At 46.9% G+C, this 20847-nt stretch overlaps 1 protein-coding gene across 18 annotated transcripts in view; it reads right to left on the bottom strand.

The window, feature by feature from the left end:
- Positions 1-20847, bottom strand: part of LOC137306476 (neurexin-2-like) — a 1403359-nt gene that overhangs the window by 75724 nt on the left and 1306788 nt on the right. For 2 of the 18 annotated variants that reach the window (XM_067975728.1, XM_067975726.1), the window contains one exon: positions 16751-16764. The exons of the other annotated variants lie outside the window; for them this stretch is intronic. In XM_067975728.1, the coding sequence (XP_067831829.1) occupies positions 16751-16764 (14 nt within the window). The remainder of the gene's footprint in view (positions 1-16750; positions 16765-20847) is intronic. 18 annotated transcript variants of the gene reach the window in all.

Raw genomic sequence — 20847 nt, 5'->3', positions numbered from 1 at the left:
CCCCTCACTGTAACACTCTGATATAACCCACACCCCTCACTTTAACACTCTGATATACCACACACCCCTCACTGTATCACTCTGATATACCCCACACCCCTCACTGTAACTCTCTGATATACCCCACACCCCTCACTGTAACACTCTGATATACCCCACACCCCTCACTGTAACACTCTGATATACCCCACACCCCTCACTGTAACACTCTGATATACCCCACACCCCTCACTGTAACCCTCTCTGATATACCCCACACCCCTCACTGTAACACTCTGATATACCCCACACCCCTCACTGTAACCCTCGCTGATATACCCCACACCCCTCACTGTAACACTCTGATATACCCCACACCCCTCACTGTAACACTCTGATATACCCCACACCCCTCACTGTAACACTCTCTGATATACCCCACACCCCTCCCTGTAACACTCTGATATACCCCACTCCCCTCACTGTAACCCTCTGATATACCCCACACCCGTCACTGCAACACTCTCTAATATACCCCACACCCATCACTGTAACCTCTGATATACCCCACACCCCTCACTGTAACACTCTGATATACCCCACACCCCTCACTGTAACACTCTGATATACCCCACACCCCTCACTGTAACCCTCTCTGATATACCCCACACCCCTCACTGTAACCTCTGATATACCCCGCACCCCTCACTGTAACCTCTGATATACCCCGCACCCCTCACTGTAACCTCTGATATACCCCGCACCCCTCACTGTAACACTCTGATATACGCCACACCCCTCAATGTAACACTCTGATATACCCCACACCCCTCACTGTAACACTCTGATATACCCCACACCCCTCACTGTAACACTCTGATATACCCCACACCCCTCACTGTAACACTCTGATATACGCCACACCCCTCAATGTAACACTCTGATATAACCCACACCCCTCACTGTAACACTCTGATATACCCCACACCCCTCACTGTAACACTCTGATATACCCCACACCCCTCACTGTAATACTCTGATATACCCCACACCCCTCACTGTAATACTCTGATATACCCCACACCCCTCACCGTAACACTCTGATATACCCCACACCCCTCAATGTAACACTCTGATATACCCCACACCCCTCACTGTAATACTCTGATATACCCCACACACCTCACCGTAACACTCTGATATACCCCACACCCCTCAATGTAACACTCTGATATACCCCACACCCCTCACTGTAGCACTCTGATGTACCCCACACCCCTCACTGTAACACTCTGATATACCCCGCACCCCTCACTGTCACACTCTGATATACACCACACCCCTCACAGTAATACTCTGATATACCCCACACCCCTCAATGTAACACTCTGATACACCCCACACCCCTCACTGTAACACTCTGATATACCCCACACCCCTCACTGTAACACTCTCTAATATACCCCACACCCCTCACTGTAACGCACTGATATACCCCACACAGAAAAGTGCCAGGCAATGACCATCTCCAACAAGAGAGTGTCTAACCACCTCCCCTTGACATTCAATGGCATTACCATCGCCGAATCCCCCACCATCAACATCCTGGTGGTCACCATTGACCAGAAAGTTACCTGGACCAGCCACAAAGCCTTTCCACCATCTATGAGGCACAAGTCAGGAGTGTGATGGAATACTCTCCACTTGCCTGGATGAGTGCAGCTCCAACAACACTCAAGAAGCTCGACACCATCCAGGACAAAGCAGCCCACCTAATTGGCACCCCATCCACCACACTAAACATTCACTCCCTTCACCACCGGCGCACAGTGGCTTTAGTGTGTACCATCCACAGATGCACTGCAGCAACTCGCCAAGGTTTCTTCGACAGCACCTCCCAAACCCGCGACCTCTACCACCTAGAAGGACAAGAGCAGCAGGCACATGGGAACAACACCACCTGCACATTCCCCTCCAAGTCACACACCATCCCGACTTGGAAATATATCGCCGTTCCTTCATCGTCGCTGGGTCAAAATCCTGGAACTCCCTTCCTAACAGCACTGTGGGAGAACCTTCACCACACGGACTGCAGTGGCTCAAGAAGGCGGCTCACCACCACCTTCTCAAGGGCAATTAGGGATGGGCAATAAATGCCAGCCTCGCCAGCGACGCCCACATCCCATGAACAAATCAATCAAAAACCCTCACTGTAAAACTCTGATATAACCCACAGCCCTCTCCGTAACACTCTCATATACCCCGAATCCCTCACTGTCGCACTCTGATATACTCCACACCCCTCACTATAACACTCTGATATACTGCACACCCCACACTGTAACACTCTGATATACCCCACACCCCTCACTGTAACACTCTGATATATCCCACACCACACACTGTAACACCCTGATATAACCCACACCCCTCACTGTAACACTCTGATATAACCCACACCCCTCACTGTAACACTCTGATATACCCCACACCCCTCACTGTAACACTCTGATATACCCCACACCCCTTACTGTAACACTCTGATATACCCCACACCCCTCACTGTAACCTCTGATATACCCCACATCCCTTACTGTCACACTCTAATATACCCCACACCCCTCACTGTAACCTCTGATATACCCCACACCCATCACTGTAACACTCTGATATACTGCACACCCCACACTGTAACACTCTGATATACCCCACACCCCTCACTGTAACACTCTGATATATCCCACACCACACACTGTAACACTCTGATATAACCCACACCCCTCACTGTAACACTCTGATATAACCCACACCCCTCACTGTAACACTCTGATATACCCCACACCCCTCACTGTAACACTCTGATATACCCCACACCCCTCACTGTAACACTCTGATATACCCCACACCCCTCACTGTAGCACTCTGATATACCCCACACCCCTCACTGTAACACTCTGATATACCCCACACCCCTCACTGTAACACTCTGATATACCCCACACCCCTCACTGTAACACTCTGATATACCCCACACCCCTCACTGTAACACTCTGATATACCCCACACCCCTCAATGTAACACTCTGATATACCCCACACCCCTCACTGTAACACTCTGATATACCCCACACCCCTCACTGTAACACTCTGATATACCCCACACCCCTCACTGTAACACTCTGATACATCCCAAACCCCTCACTGTAACACTCTGATATATCCCACACCCCTCACTGTAACACTCTGATATACCCCACACCCCTCACTGTAACACTCTGATATATCCCACACCCCTCACTGTAACACTCTGATATACCCCACACCCCTCACTGTAACACTCTGATATACCCCACACCCCTCACTGTAACACTCTGATATACCCCACACCCCTCAATGTAACACTCTGATATACCCCACACCCCTCAATGTAACACTCTGATATACCCTACACCCCTCACTGTAACACTCTGATATACCCCACACCCCTCACTGTAACACTCTGATATACCCCACACCCCTCACTGTAACATTCTCTGATATAACCCACACCCCTCACTGTAACACTCTGATATAACCCACACCCCTCACTTTAACACTCTGATATACCCCACACCCCTCACTGTAACACTCTGATATACCCCACACCCCTCACTGTAACACTCTGATATACCTCACAACCCTCACTGTAACACTCTGATATACCCCACATCCCTCACTGTAACACTCTGATATACCCCACACCCCTCACTGTAACACTGTCTGATATACGCCACACCCCTCACAGTAACACTCTGATATAACCCACACCCCTCACTGCAACCCTCTCTGATATACCCCACACCCCTCACTGTAACACTCTCTGATATACGCCACACCCCTCACTGTAACACTCTGATATATCCCACACCCCTCACTGTAACACTCTGATATACCCCACACCCCTCACTGTAACACTCTGATATACCCCGCACCCCTCACTGTAACACTCTGATATATCCCACACCCCTCACTGTAACACTCTGATATACCCCACACCCCTCACTGTAACACTCTGATATACCCCGCACCCCTCACTGTAACACTCTGATATACCCCACACCCCTCACTGTAACACTCTGATATACCCCACACCCCTCACTGTAACACTCTGATATATCCCACACCCCTCACTATAACACTCTGATATACTGCACACCCCACACTGTAACACTCCGATATACCCCACACCCCTCACCGTAGCACTCTCTGATATACCCCACACCCCTCACTGTAACACTCTCTGATATACCCCACACCCCTCACTGTAGCACTCTGATGTACCCCACACCCCTCACTGTAACACTCTGATATACCCCGCACCCCTCACTGTAACACTCTGATAAACCCCGCACCCCTCACTGTAACCTCTGATATACCCCGCACCCCTCACTGTAACCTCTGATATACCCCGCACCCCTCACTGTAACCTCTGATATACCCCACACCCCTCACTGTAACACTCTCTGATATACCCCACATCCCTTACTGTCACACTCTGATATACCCCACACCCATCACTGTAACACTCTGATATATCCCACGCCCCTCACTGTAACACTCTAATATACCCCACTCCCCTCACTGTAACCCTCTGATATACCCCACACCCCTCCCTGTAACACTCTGATATACCCCACACCCCTCACTGTAACACTCTGATATACCCCACACCCCTCAATGTAACACTCTGATATACCCCACACCCCTCACTGTAACACTCTGATATACGCCACACCCCTCAATGTAACACTCTGATATACCCCACACTCCTCACTGTAACACTCTGATATACCCCACACCCCTCACTGTAATACTCTGATATACCCCACACCCCTCACTGTAACACTCTGATATACCCCACATCCCTCACTGTAACATTCTCTGATATAACCCACACCCCTCACTGTAACACTCTGATATAACCCACACCCCTCACTTTAACACTCTGATATACCACACACCCCTCACTGTAACACTCTGATATACCCCACACCCCTCACTGTAACTCTCTGATATACCCCACACCCCTCACTGTAACACTCTGATATACCCCACACCCCTCACTGTAACACTCTGATATACCCCACACCCCTCACTGTAACACTCTGATATACCCCACACCCCTCACTGTAACCCTCTCTGATATACCCCACACCCCTCACTGTAACACTCTGATATACCCCACACCCCTCACTGTAACCCTCTCTGATATACCCCACACCCCTCACTGTAACACTCTGATATACCCCACACCCCTCACTGTAACACTCTGATATACCCCACACCCCTCACTGTAACACTCTCTGATATACCCCACACCCCTCCCTGTAACACTCTGATATACCCCACTCCCCTCACTGTAACCCTCTGATATACCCCACACCCGTCACTGCAACACTCTCTAATATACCCCACACCCATCACTGTAACCTCTGATATACCCCACACCCCTCACTGTAACACTCTGATATACCCCACACCCCTCACTGTAACACTCTGATATACCCCACACCCCTCACTGTAACCCTCTCTGATATACCCCACACCCCTCACTGTAACCTCTGATATACCCCGCACCCCTCACTGTAACCTCTGATATACCCCGCACCCCTCACTGTAACCTCTGATATACCCCGCACCCCTCACTGTAACACTCTGATATACGCCACACCCCTCAATGTAACACTCTGATATACCCCACACCCCTCACTGTAACACTCTGATATACCCCACACCCCTCACTGTAACACTCTGATATACCCCACACCCCTCACTGTAACACTCTGATATACGCCACACCCCTCAATGTAACACTCTGATATACCCCACACTCCTCACTGTAACACTCTGATATACCCCACACCCCTCACTGTAATACTCTGATATACCCCACACCCCTCACCGTAACACTCTGATATACCCCACACCCCTCAATGTAACACTCTGATATACCCCACACCCCTCACTGTAGCACTCTGATGTACCCCACACCCCTCACTGTAACACTCTGATATACCCCGCACCCCTCACTGTAACACTCTGATATACCCCGCACCCCTCACTGTAACCTCTGATATACCCCGCACCCCTCACTGTAACCTCTGATATACCCCACACCCCACACTGTAACACTCTGATATACCCCACACCCCTCACTGTAACACTCTGATATACCCCACACCCCTCACCGTCACACTCTGATATACACCACACCCCTCACAGTAATACTCTGATATCCCCCACACCCCTCAATGTAACACTCTGATACACCCCACACCCCTCACTGTAACACTCTGATATACCCCACACCCCTCACTGTAACACTCTCTAATATACCCCACACCCCTCACTGTAACGCACTGATATACCCCACACAGAAAAGTGCCAGGCAATGACCATCTCCAACAAGAGAGTGTCTAACCACCTCCCCTTGACATTCAATGGCATTACCATCGCCGAATCCCCCACCATCAACATCCTGGTGGTCACCATTGACCAGAAACTTAACTGGACCAGCCACAAAGCCTTTCCACCATCTATGAGGCACAAGTCAGGAGTGTGATGGAATACTCTCCACTTGCCTGGATGAGTGCAGCTCCAACAACACTCAAGAAGTTCGACACCATCCAGGACAAAGCAGCCCACCTAATTGGCACCCCATCCACCACACTAAACATTCACTCCCTTCACCACCGGCGCACAGTGGCTTTAGTGTGTACCATCCACAGATGCACTGCAGCAACTCGCCAAGGTTTCTTCGTGATGTGGAGATGCCGGTGATGGACTGGGGTTGACAATTGTAAACAATTTTACAACACCAAGTTATAGTCCAGCAATTTTATTTTAAATTCACAAGCTTTCGGAGATTCTCTCCTTCCTCAGGTAAACATTTACCTGAGGAAGGAGAGAATCTCCGAAAGCTTGTGAATTTAAAATAAAATTGCTGGACTATAACTTGGTGTTGTAAAATTGTTTACAAGGTTTCTTCGACAGCACCTCCCAAACCCGCGACCTCTACCACCTAGAAGGACAAGAGCAGCAGGCACATGGGAACAACACCACCTGCACATTCCCCTCCAAGTCACACACCATCCCGACTTGGAAATATATCGCCGTTCCTTCATCGTCGCTGGGTCAAAATCCTGGAACTCCCTTCCTAACAGCACTGTGGGAGAACCTTCACCACACGGACTGCAGTGGCTCAAGAAGGCGGCTCACCACCACCTTCTCAAGGGCAATTAGGGATGGGCAATAAATGCCAGCCTCGCCAGCGACGCCCACATCCCATGAACAAATCAATCAAAAACCCTCACTGTAAAACTCTGATATAACCCACAGCCCTCTCCGTAACACTCTCATATACCCCGAATCCCTCACTGTCGCACTCTGATATACTCCACACCCCTCACTATAACACTCTGATATACTGCACACCCCACACTGTAACACTCTGATATACCCCACACCCCTCACTGTAACACTCTGATATATCCCACACCACACACTGTAACACCCTGATATAACCCACACCCCTCACTGTAACACTCTGATATAACCCACACCCCTCACTGTAACACTCTGATATACCCCACACCCCTCACTGTAACACTCTGATATACCCCACACCCCTTACTGTAACACTCTGATATACCCCACACCCCTCACTGTAACCTCTGATATACCCCACATCCCTTACTGTCACACTCTGATATACCCCACACCCCTCACTGTAACCTCTGATATACCCCACACCCATCACTGTAACACTCTGATATACTGCACACCCCACACTGTAACACTCTGATATACCCCACACCCCTCACTGTAACACTCTGATATATCCCACACCACACACTGTAACACTCTGATATAACCCACACCCCTCACTGTAACACTCTGATATAACCCACACCCCTCACTGTAACACTCTGATATACCCCACACCCCTCACTGTAACACTCTGATATACCCCACACCCCTCACTGTAACACTCTGATATACCCCACACCCCTCACTGTAGCACTCTGATATACCCCACACCCCTCACTGTAACACTCTGATATACCCCACACCCCTCACTGTAACACTCTGATATACCCCACACCCCTCACTGTAACACTCTGATATACCCCACACCCCTCACTGTAACACTCTGATATACCCCACACCCCTCAATGTAACACTCTGATATACCCCACACCCCTCACTGTAACACTCTGATATACCCCACACCCCTCAATGTAACACTCTGATATACCCCACACCCCTCAATGTAACACTCTGATATACCCCACACCCCTCACTGTAGCACTCTGATATACCCCACACCACTCACTGTAACACTCTGATATACCCCACACCCCTCACTGTAACACTCTGATATACCCCACACCCCTCACTGTAACACTCTGATATACCCCACACCCCTCAATGTAACACTCTGATATACCCCACACCCCTCACTGTAACACTCTGATATACCCCACACCCCTCACTGTAACACTCTGATATACCCCACACCCCTCACTGTAACACTCTGATATACCCCACACCCCTCACTGTATCACTCTGATATACCCCACACCCCTCACTGTATCACTCTGATATACCCCACACCCCTCACTGTAACACTCTGATATACCCCACACCCCTCACTGTAACACTCTGATATACCCCACACCCCTCACTGTAACACTCTGATATACCCCACACCCCTCACTGTAACACACTGATATACCCCACACCCCGATATACCCCACACCCCTCACTGTAACACTCTGATATAGCCCACACCCCTCACTGTAACACTCTAATATCTGAAAAGGATGGAGACCCACAGAGGTTGATTACGAGACTTGCCCAGTTGATGCATTCCTGCCTCCGACCGTGTACGATTTACACTTTAATTAGCTGCAGCCAAAGACCGTAATTTCTAAAGAGAGATCAGCTAACCAAAGCCAGACGGTGAAATCTCTCATTGGCATTGAAATGACACCTCAGGATATTCATGCAGAATCGGCTCTCGTCAGTGCATTCACTTTGTGAGTCACCCAAAGTCTCCGGATTCATTCCCTCCGTCTGCTCGGAATCCCTCAATCCGTCCCTTGACCAAAATACTCTTCCAGCTCTTTGGAAAGTAAGTTGATCAGAAGATAGAGAAAGTGGAAAGTCTCTTCACCAATCTGTGCTCTTTGACACATAGTCCAGCCCATCTCAGTATTGAACTGTTTGAAAGGGTTTGAGGAGATTTCCCCCTCACTACCTCTCTGGATCAGAGTGTGAGTGTGTGTGTGTCTGTGTGAGAGAGTGTGTGTGTCTCTGTGTGTGTGTGTGTGTGTGAGTGTGTGTGTGAGTGTGTCTGTCTGTGTGTGTGTGTGTGTGTGTGTGAGTGTGTCTGTGTGTGTGAGTGTGAGTGAGTGTGAGTGAGTGTGTGTGTGTCTGAGTGTGAGTGAGTGTGTGTGTGTCTGAGTGTGAGTGAGTGTGAGTGTGTGTCTGAGTGTGTGAGTGAGTGTGTGTGTCTGTGTGAGTGAGTGAGTGAGTGAGTGAGTGAGTGTGTGTGTGTGTGTGTGTGTGTGTGAGTGTGTGTGTGTGTGTGGGGGGCGTAACATCCGTCTTAAATGTGCGCTTGCCCTTGTCCTCCCTGACCCGACTGTCGAGGTTTCGTTGGGATGTCCAATTCTCACCCTTGTCCTCGCCCCCCCTCCCTATCTCTGTAACCTCCTCCAGCCCTACAACCCCCCGAGATCTCTGCGCTCCTCCAATTCTGGCCTCTTCCACATCCCCGATTTCCATCGCCCCGCCATTGGCGGCCGTGCCTTCAGCTGCCCGGGCCCTCAGCAATGTCCTCCCTGAATCTCTCCGCCTCTCTCCCTCCTCCTTTAAGCTGCTTCTTAAAACCTACCTCTTTGACCAAGCTTTTGGTCACCTGTCCTCATACCTTATGCGGCTCAGTGTCAAATTTTGTCTGATAATCGCTCCTGTGAAGCGCCTTGGGACGTTTTACTCTGTTAAAGGAGCTTTATAAATGTCGGTTGTTTGGGCCTAAGTCTCCAGGAGCAAGCAGCACTCGGGAAGAATAATTCAAGAGTTTGGACTGTTTAGTATATTGAACAAGCCTGGGTTGGCCTGGCAGTCTTTTCCAACCCTTCCTGTCAAGTATCCACACAAGGCAGAGCCAATTGGACTATCAAGGATGGCTGCTGTGGTATTCAACATCCAGAAGGGCTGAGACAGGACCTCATGCAGCAAGTCTGCAAGGCTCAAACCGTCACCCAGAAATTAGGGTTCAGTTAAAAGTAAGAAGCACTAAACTAGATCACAGGTTCGAAAACTATTTTTTTCATCAGATTCTGATGACTGAGCCGAAAGACTCTTTGTCTGGAGTTCTTCCTGACACATGTCCTAAACTTTACTTTTCACAGTCCTAACCCATGTCTCCCTGTCCTGGTGTACCTTCAAGTGAGAGTCCAGGTCAAGCTGTGGCTCAGTGGGCCTCTCTCTCTCTCTCTCTCTCTCTCACCTCAGAGTCAGAAGGTCGTGGGTTCGAGCCCCACTCCAGAGACTTAATATCATCGTAGGTACAACACAGGAGGAGGGCAAATGTATCTGTGCCGGCTCTTTGAAAGAGCTATCCAATTAGTCCCCCCCACCCCCCCAGGGGTGCTCTTTCCCCATAACCCTGTAATTTCTTATCCTTCAAGTATTTCTCCAATTCCCTTTTGAAAGTTATTATTGAATCTGCTTCCACCGCCCTTTCAGGCAGCGCATTCCAGATCATCACAACTCACTGCGTAAAAAAAAATTCTCCTCATCTCCCCCCCTCTGGTTCTTTTGCCGATCACCTTAAATCTGTGTCCTCTGGTTACCAAACGTTTTGCCACTGGAAACAGTTTCTCCTTATTTACTCTGTCAAAGCCGCCCATAATCATGAACATCCATCAAATCTCCCCTTTTCTGTTCTAAGGAGAACAATCCCAGCTTCTCCACATAACTGAAGTCCCTCATCCCTGGTACCATTCTAGTAAATCTCCTCTGCACCCTCTCCAAGGCCTTGACATCCTTCCTAAAGTGTGGTGCCCAGAATTGGACACAATACTCCAGCTGAGGCCTAACCAGTGATTTATAAAGGTTCAGCATAACTTCCTTGCTTTATATAGCACCAATAGATCCTTGGGATGTCCAAAAGTGCTTCACAACTGATGAATTACTTTTCAAACTTGAGCCCATAACCCAGGCCGACACTCCCAGTGCCCGTACTGAGGGAGTGCCGCACTGTCGGAGGTGCCGTCTTTCTGATGAGACGTTAAACCGAGGCCCCGTCTGCCCCTCTCAGGCACTATTGGACGAAGAGCAGGGGGGAGTTCTCCCCGGTGTCCTGGGGCCAATATTTATCCCTCAACCAACATCACTAAAAAACAGATCATCTGCTCATTATCACATTGCTGTTTGCGGGATCTTGCTGTGCGCAACAGTGACCACACCTCAAAAAGTACTTCAGCGGCTGTGAAACGCTTTGGGACGTCCTGAGGTGGTGATAGGTGCAAGATCTTTCTTTCCTCGCAGCAGAAGAAAAATAAAAGATGCAGCTGGAGAAAGGGATTTATTTGGCACATTTATGGTGAGATTTATACGAGGCCTTGATTGGGTAATAATCCCAGCAAGTGTCTTCCCTGGGAAATTTAAACGTTGCATGCCAGGAAAAGTCAGCCTTGACAGTGCCTGCACGAACATACGCTCGATCGCAGCCCATAGATCAGATGCTGAAATTGATATTGCAGTTTTATTTTTATGCTGTGCAAATTGCCCGAAGCTTCCATGTGATAAAGGTCGTGATATTTTTTTTTTGCTTATAATTTAGTGGTTTTCCTCGCAGGCCCCAGTTATAAACTGATGAATTTAGTGGGAGACGAGGACGTGGTGGACAGCTTTATCTCTCAGCTTGGAGAAGCGTCTCAGCGATCTGCTACGACCAGGGGTGCACCAACTGTGTGACGTCCTTTATTAAACAACAACTCGCATTTATACAGGGCCTTTAACGTCGTAAAATGTCCCAAGGCGCTTCACAGGAGCGTAACCAGGCAGAATTTGACACGGGGCCGCGTAAGCAGAGGTAGGTTTCAAGGAGCGTCTTAAAGGAGGCGAGAGAGAGGCGGAGAGGTTCAGGGAGGGAATTCCAGAGCTTAGGGGCCCAGGCAGCTGAAGGCACGGCCGCCAATGGCGGGGCCGATGAAAATCGGGGGATGCGCAAGAGGCCAGAATTGGAGGAGCGCAGAGATCTCGGAGGGTTGTAGGGGCTGGAGGAGGTTACAGAGATAGGGAGGGGGGGCGAGGGCCATGGAGGGATTTGAACACAAGGATGAGAATTTTAAAATCGAGGCGTTGCCGGACCAGGAGCCAATGTAGGTCAGCGAGCGCAGGGGGTGATGGGGGAACGGGACTTGGAGTGAGTTAGGATACGGGGGCAGCAGAGTTTTGGATGAGCTGAAGTTTACGGAGGGTGGGGGATGGGAGGTCGGGCCAGGACAGCATTGGAATAGTGGAGTCTGAAGTTAACAAAGGCATGGACGAGGATCATTCTTCATTAAAGGCCGATCAGTGTCCTCCGGGAATTGCCGGTCAGGAAATCGAAGTCACGTTGCCACCGATTCTCCGTCTGCTCGTTTCAATCAAAGTCTCTCCCGGGAGTGTCCGGCTGTGGGATCAGCCCCGACTGTGTCTCTCGCTTCTCAAGTCAGAAGGCCATGGGTTCGAGCCCCACTCCAGTATCTGAGCCCATCGGCTGACACTCCCAGTGCAAAGGGAACATAGGAACAGGAGGAGGCCATTCAGCCCCTCGAGCCTGTTCCGCCATTCAATTAGATCATGGCTGATCTGCATCTTAACTCCATCTGCCCACCTTGGTTCCGTAACCCTTAATCCCCTCACCTAACAAAAATCCATCAATCTCAGTTTTGAAATTTTCAATTGACCCCCAGCCTCAACAGCTTTTTGGGGGAGAGAGTTCCAGATTTCCACTCCCCTTTGTGTGAAGAAATGCTTCCTGACATCACTCCTGAACGGCCTGGCTCTAATTTTAAGGTTAGGCCCCCTTGTTCTGGACTCCCCCCACCAGAGGAAATAGTTTCTCTCTATCTACCCTGTCAAATCCTTTAATCATCTTAAACACCTCGATTAGATCACCCCTTAATCTTCTATACTCGAGGGAATACAAGCCTCGTCTCTGCAACCTGTCCCATATGAAGGACCAGGCATTAAACCAAGGCCCCATCTGTCCTTTGTTAAAGATCCCACAGCCACTATTGGAAGAAGAGCAGGGAAGCTCTCCCCGTGTCCTGGGCCAAGATTCCACCCTCAACCAATATCACTAAAAACAGATTAACTGGTCATTTAGGTCACTTGCTCTTTGTGGGATCTTACTGTGTACAATTTGGTTGTGGAATTTGCCCACAAAACAACAATGACGACACATTTGAAAATAATGAGTTGACTGTGAAACACCATGGGACGTGATAAAGTGTATCTTAAATTGGGGTAGCACTCTCGACTTTGTGTCCAAAGGTCGTGGGTTCGTGGCTTGAGCCCATAATAAGAAACATAAACATAAGAAATAGGAGCAGGAGTAGGCCATTCGGCCCCTCGAGCCTGCTCCGCCATTCAATCAGATCATGGCTGATCTTTGACCTCAACTCCACTTTCCTGCCCGATCCCTAAATCCCTTGATTCCCCTAGAGTCCAAAAATCTATCCATCACAGCCTTGAATGTATTCAACTCCCTATGCAGTACCGAGGGAGTGCTGCACTGTCGGAGGTGCCGTCTTTCGGGTGAGAGGATAAACAGAGGCCCCATCTGCCCCTCTCAGGTGGATGCAAACGATCCCACGGCCACTATTGGAAGAAGAGCAGGGGGGAGTTCTCCCCGGTGTCCTGGGGCCAATATTTATCCCTCAACCAACATCACTTAAAACAGATGACCTGCTCATTATCACATTGCTGTTTGTGGGATCTTGCTGTGCGCAAATTGGCTGCCACGTTTCCTACATTACAACAGTGAATACACTTCAAAAGTACTTAATTGGCTGTAAAGTGCTTTGGGACATTTTGAGATTGTGAAAGGCTCTGTATAAATGCAAATTCTTTCTTTAAATGCAAATTATTGCCAATAAAAACACACTGTGTGATGGGGGAGTGCTCTGCCTTCTCTTCCCCTTCAGAAGGAACACTGTTTTTTTTGAAAAAGATAGATGTTCACACGGCTTAGACATCAGCCGATATTAAATGCGATTGAGTAAATTACATGCTGGAGTCAAAATTTATTAATTTATCCAAACAACTTTATTCGAATTGTGGCCAGGATTGATTGCGTTTGCGATTACCACATCTACAGTGAGTCTTTATTCCTTTTGTGATTGAGAATGTTATTAAGTTTGTTCATTAATCTTTGTTACGTGTATGAATATTGTATTGGAGTAATAGTTGATTATAAATACACTGAGGAAAGCTGACTGCAGTAGTTGGTGATTGTCACAACAACAGCAGGCTCAGTGGCACATCACCGTTCGATGCGCCTGTGCGGGGCCGAACAGGCCGCAACAGGCTTAGGGGAACAGCGGGGACAATATGGGTACTCGGAGCCGTGAGGGGGGGGTGGGGTGGAGAGAGGGGTTATAACCCATACCAGAAATAACTTGGCACTGCACAATTCCTCGACATCACCCCAGTACATGTATCTATGGGACAAGACTATCATGCAAGGAACCGAGTTGCCCAGATTACTCAGGGGCAAGGAAGGCTCCTGGGATCATTGGCTGTTGCCAAATATGGCCAAGCTCTCCGGGTTTAGGTTAGTGTCCCGACAACACCAACTACTCCGTCTTTAACGGAGTAAAACGTCCCAAGGTGCTTCCACAGGAGCGATTATCAGACAAAAATGGACACCGGGCCACACAAGGAGATATTAGGACAGGTGATCAAAAGCTCGGTCAAAGAGGTAGGTTTTAAGGAGCATCTTAAAGGAGGAGAGAGAGACGGAGAGGTTTGGGGAGGGAATTCCAGAGCTTAGGGCCCAGGCAGCTGAAGGCACGGCCGCCAATGGAGGGACGATGAAAATCGGGGACAGCATGTCAGGCCAATAGAACCTCTATCTGTGCGGGGCTTTTCAATGGTCTGGTTTGAAGATGTGTAAACGCGGAGATGGGTTTCTGTGTGCCCCCAAAATACAATGGTGTGGTACCGAGCCATATATAGGAGGAAGATCCCATGTTCCACCTTGGGTTTTGCGCTGAGCTAGCTGATCTCAGCCTGGAGTGGGTGGGGTCTGACAAGTAGCCTTGGTGCGTCTGGCTGAAAGTGGGGGGGTAGGGGGAGAGAAACAAACCAGCCCCTTCCCGATCACTACCAACTTACTCTTGTCTCTACGTGGGCATCGGTTAAGGATCAGATCGGGCCGGGCTGTGATGCCCTCTGCAGTTGAACAGCCCACCAGCTGGGCTCACACATGAAGAGCGGCTGCTGGGCTGACAGGCCATCCGATGATTCCATCCTCACCCAATCCCCACACCTTTTCCAGCTGGGGGTCACTGGATAGCGATCGGGAGCGGGAATCCGGGCTGATTTTACCCCCTCACTCATCCAGGGGGAGCGGGGGGGCAATGAGGTCAATGGTGGCAAACCTGCTGCCAACCTGGCTGGGATCAACTAGCTCTGCACCAACCGCAACTGGACACTGGGACCTCCGGGTCTGGACAGCTCAATTGCACACCAGGCAGTATACTTATGGTCCCGCTAACATATCTGGGTTCACAGTATTCCCTTAGGGTACTGATGCAATTATCTTTCCCAGTATTCCAGTGCACTACTGAGGGAGTGCCACACTGTCGGAGGTGCCGTCTTTCGGATGAGACGTTAAACCGCGGCCCCGTCTGCCCCTCTCAGGTGGATGTAAAAGATCCCACGGCCACTATTTCGAAGAAGAGCAGGGGGGAGTTCTCCCCGGGTGTCCTGGGGCCAATATTTATCCCTCAACCAACATCACTAAGAAACAGATTATCTGGTCGTCATCACATTGCTGTTTGTGGGATCTTGCTGTGCGCAAAAATGGCTGCTGCGTTTCCTACATTACAACAGTGACTACCCTTCAAAAGTACTTAATTGGCTGTAAAGCGCTTTGGGACATCCTGAGGTTGTGAAAGGCGCCATATAAACGCAAGTCTGTCTTCTTTCCATTGCCTAATTTGAAAACTATTGAGAATAGAGGGGCAATTTTATGACACTACACTCCTATCAGGCAGCCTCATCTACTGGGACCTCATATCAGGAGCTCGGGAGCACACTCCCTGAACACACTCCCAGTGGACTAGGCTCCCTGCCGGGACTGAAGCTATCCGAAGATCGGCCCTCAGGCATCAGGAGTTTGTCTGTTTCTGGTACCCTGCTTTCAAGAGTAAATGTTGGTCACTCTTATGTGTATCTATGGCGGTCACAGGCTGTGGTCGCAACATGACTCCCATTGGTATTCCTCCTTCCCGAAGGCCATCCGAGTTTTGTTATAACCCGTAGCAATCGATTAAGGATAAAACTAACTACTGCTCTCTGACGGCTATGGAAGGGAGTGAGCTGACCCCAACAGGACGGTGCAGGTCCCAGGCTCAATCCCGGGTCTGTGCTGAGTGAGCTGGTCTCGGTTGGAGTGTTAAAACAGGCCTCAGTGCCTCTGGCTCAAAGAGGGGAATATCAGCCACGGTGGCCACTCCTGATGGCTATCGAGTTAACCGTGCCGGAGAGTGCGCGTGGTTAGAACATCAGGACAAAAGAGTTTGGCTGTAAAGGCCGCAATCGAGAATATCCCAATACGAGAGCTGGTACTGTGTATAGTATGTAATGTAGGGAAATTGGTACTGTGTATAGTATGTAATATAGGGAAATTGGTACTGTGTATATTACGTAATACAGGGAAATTGGTACTGTGTATAGTATGTAATACAGGGAAATTGGTACTGTGTATAGTATGTAATACAGGGAAATTGGTACTGTGTATAGTATGTAATACAGGGAAATTGGTACTGTGTATAGTATGTAATACAGGGAAATTGGTCCTGTGTATAGTATGTAATATAGGGAAATTGGTACTGTGTATAGTATGTAATACAGGGAAATTGGTACTGTGTATAGTATGTAATATAGGGAAATTGGTACTGTGTATATTACGTAATACAGGGAAATTGGTACTGTGTATAGTATGTAATACAGGGAAATTGGTCCTGTGTATAGTATGTAATATAGGGAAATTGGTACTGTGTATAGTATGTAATACAGGGAAATTGGTACTGTGTATAGTATGTAATATAGGGAAATTGGTACTGTGTATATTACGTAATACAGGGAAATTGGTACTGTGTATAGTATGTAATACAGGGAAATTGGTCCTGTGTATAGTATGTAATGCAGGGAAATTGGTATTGTGTATAGTATGTAATGCAGGGAAATTGGTCCTGTGTATAGTATGTAATACAGGGAAATTGGTACTGTTTATATTATGTAATATGGGGGAGTTGGTATTGTGTATAGTATGTAATACAGGGAAATTGGTATTGTGTATGTTATTTAATACAGGGAAATTGATACTGTGTATAGTATGTAATACAGGGAAATTGGTACTGTGTATAGTATGTAATATAGGGAAATTGGTCTTGTGTATAGTATGTAATGCAGGGAAATTGGTATTGTGTATAGTATGTAATGCAGGGAAATTGGTCCTGTGTATAGTATGTAATACAGGGAAATTGGTACTGTTTATATTATGTAATATGGGGGAGTTGGTATTGTGTATAGTATGTAATACAGGGAAATTGGTACTGTGTATAGTATGTTATGCAGGGAAATTGGTCTTGTGTATAGTATATAATACAGGGAAATTGGTACTGTTTATATTATGTAATATGGGGGAGTTGGTATTGTGTATAGTATGTAATACAGGGAAATTGGTATTGTGTATATTATTTAATACAGGGAAATTGGTCCTGTGTATAGTATGTAATGCAGGGAAATTGGTACTGTGTATAGTATGTAATACAGGGAAATTGGTACTGTGTATAGTATGTAATGCAGGGAAATTGGTATTGTGTATAGTATGTAATGCAGGGAAATTGGTCCTGTGTATAGTATGTAATACAGGGAAATTGGTACTGTGTATAGTATGTAATACAGGGAAATTGGTACTGTTTATATTATGTAATATGGGGGAGTTGGTATTGTGTATAGTATGTAATACAGGGAAATTGGTACTGTGTATAGTATGTAATACAGGGAAATTGGTACTGTGTATAGTATGTAATTCAGGGAAATTGGTACCGTGTATAGTATGTAATACAGGGAAATTGGTACCGTGTATAGTATGTAATACAGGGAAATTGGTACTGTGTATAGTATGTAATACAGGGAAATTGGTACTGTGTATAATATGTAATATAGGGAAATTGGTACTGTGTATAGTATGTAACACAGGGAAATTGGTATTGTGCATAGTATGTAATACAGGGACATTGGTACTGTGTATAGTATGTAATATGGGGGAGTTGGTATTGTGTATAGTATGTAATACAGGGAAATTGGTACTGTGTATAGTATGTAATACAGGGAAATTGGTACTGTGTATAGTGTGTAACACAGGGAAATTGGTACTGTGCATAGTATGTAATACAGGGAAATTGGTATTGTGTATAGTATGTAATGCAGGGAAATTGGTATTGTGTATAGTATGTAATACATGGAAATTGGTACTGTGTATAGTATGTAATACAGGGAAATTGGTATTCTGTATAGTATGTAATACAGGGAAATTGGTATTGTGTATAGTATGTAATACAGGGAAATTGGTACTGTGTATAGTATGTAATACAGGGAAATTGGTACTGTGTATAGTATGTAATATGGGGGAGTTGGCATTGTGTATAGTATGTAATACAGGGAAATTGGTACTGTGTATAGTATGTAATGCAGTGAAATTGGCACTGTGTATAGTATGCAATACAGGGAAATTGGTACTGTGTATAGTATGTAATACAGGGAAATTGGTACTGTGCATATTATATAATATAGGAGAGTCAGTAATATGCATATTATGTAATACGGAAGAGTTGGTACTGTATATATTTAATAATACAGGGGAGTCAGTACTGTGTATATCAGGTAATACAGGAGTGTCATACAGTGTATATTGTATAATAAGGGGAATAGGCACTGTGTATATTATGTTATTTGGGGTGTTGGTACTGTGCATAGTACATAATATTGGTGTGTATAATGTAATGGGGGGAGTCGGTACTGGATATATTATGTAATACAGGGGAGTCAGTACTGTGTATATTATAGAATGTAGTGGAGTCGATACTGTGTGTATTATATAATAAGGGGGAGTCAGACTGTGTGTATTATGTAATATGGGCAGTTGATACTGTGTATGTTTTATAATACAGGGGAGTTGGAACTGTGTATATTGTATAATACAGGAGAATCGAAACCGTGTATATTATAGAATACAGGTGAATCGGTACTGTCTGTATTATGTAATACGGGGGAGTCAGAACTGTGTGTATTTTGTAATATGGGAAGTCGGTACTCTGTATATTTTATACTACAGGGGAGTTGGAACTGTGTATATTATATAATACACGGGAGTCAGTACTGTGCACATTATATAAAACGGGGAGTTGGTACTGTATACATTACGTAATACGGAGAGTTTGGACATGTATATTATATAATACGAGGAAGTCGGTAATTTTCTTATATAATGTGGGGAGTCGGTACTGTGTATATACTATAATGCAGGGAAGTCGGAACAGGGTATATTATAGAATACAGGGGAGTCGGTACTGTGTGTATTCTGTAATATCGGAGTTGATACTGTGTGTATTTTATAATACAGGGGAGTCAGAACGGTGTATGTTATATGATACAGGGGAGTCGGAACTGTGTATATTATAGAATACAGTGGAATCGTTACAGTGCATCTCAGAGAATACAGGGAAGTCAATATGTGTATGTTACAGAATATAGGGGAATAGGTACTGTGTATATTGTATAATGCAGGGGGAGTCGGTACTGTGTGTATTATATAATACGGGGGAGTCGATACTGTGTGTATTATATAATACGGGGGAGTCGATACTGTGTGTATTATATAATACAGGGGAGTCGATACTGTGTGTATTATATAATACGGGGGGAGTCGGTACTGTGTGTATTATAGAATACAGGGCAGTCGGTACTGTGTGTTTATAGAATACAGGGGAGTCGGTACTGTGTGTATTATATAATACGGGGGAGTCGATACTGTGTGTTTATAGAATACAGGGGAGTCGGTACTGTGTGTATTATATAATACGGGGGAGTCGATACTGTGTGTATTATAGAATACAGGGGAGTCGGTACTGTGTGTATTATATAATACGGGGGAGTCGATACTGTGTGTATTATAGAATACAGGGGAGTCGGTACTGTGTGTATTATAGAATACAGGGGAGTCGGTACTGTGTGTATTATATAATACGGGGGAGTCGGTACTGTGTGTATTATATAATACGGGGGAGTCGATACTGTGTGTATTATATAACACAGGGGAGTCGGTACTGTGTGTATTATAGAATACAGGGGAGTCGGTACTGTGTGTATTATATAATACGGGGGAGTCGGTACTGTGTGTATTATATAATACGGGGGAGTCGATACTGTGTGTATTATATAATACAGGGGAGTCGGTACTGTGTGTATTATAGAATACAGGGGAGTCGGTACTGTGTGTATTATAGAATACAGGGGAGTCGATACTGTGTGT

This window comes from Heptranchias perlo, chromosome 43 (genome assembly GCF_035084215.1).
Source record: "Heptranchias perlo isolate sHepPer1 chromosome 43, sHepPer1.hap1, whole genome shotgun sequence".
Classification (NCBI taxonomy): Eukaryota; Metazoa; Chordata; class Chondrichthyes; order Hexanchiformes; family Hexanchidae; genus Heptranchias; species Heptranchias perlo.
This window is presented reverse-complemented; position numbering and strand designations above follow the sequence as displayed.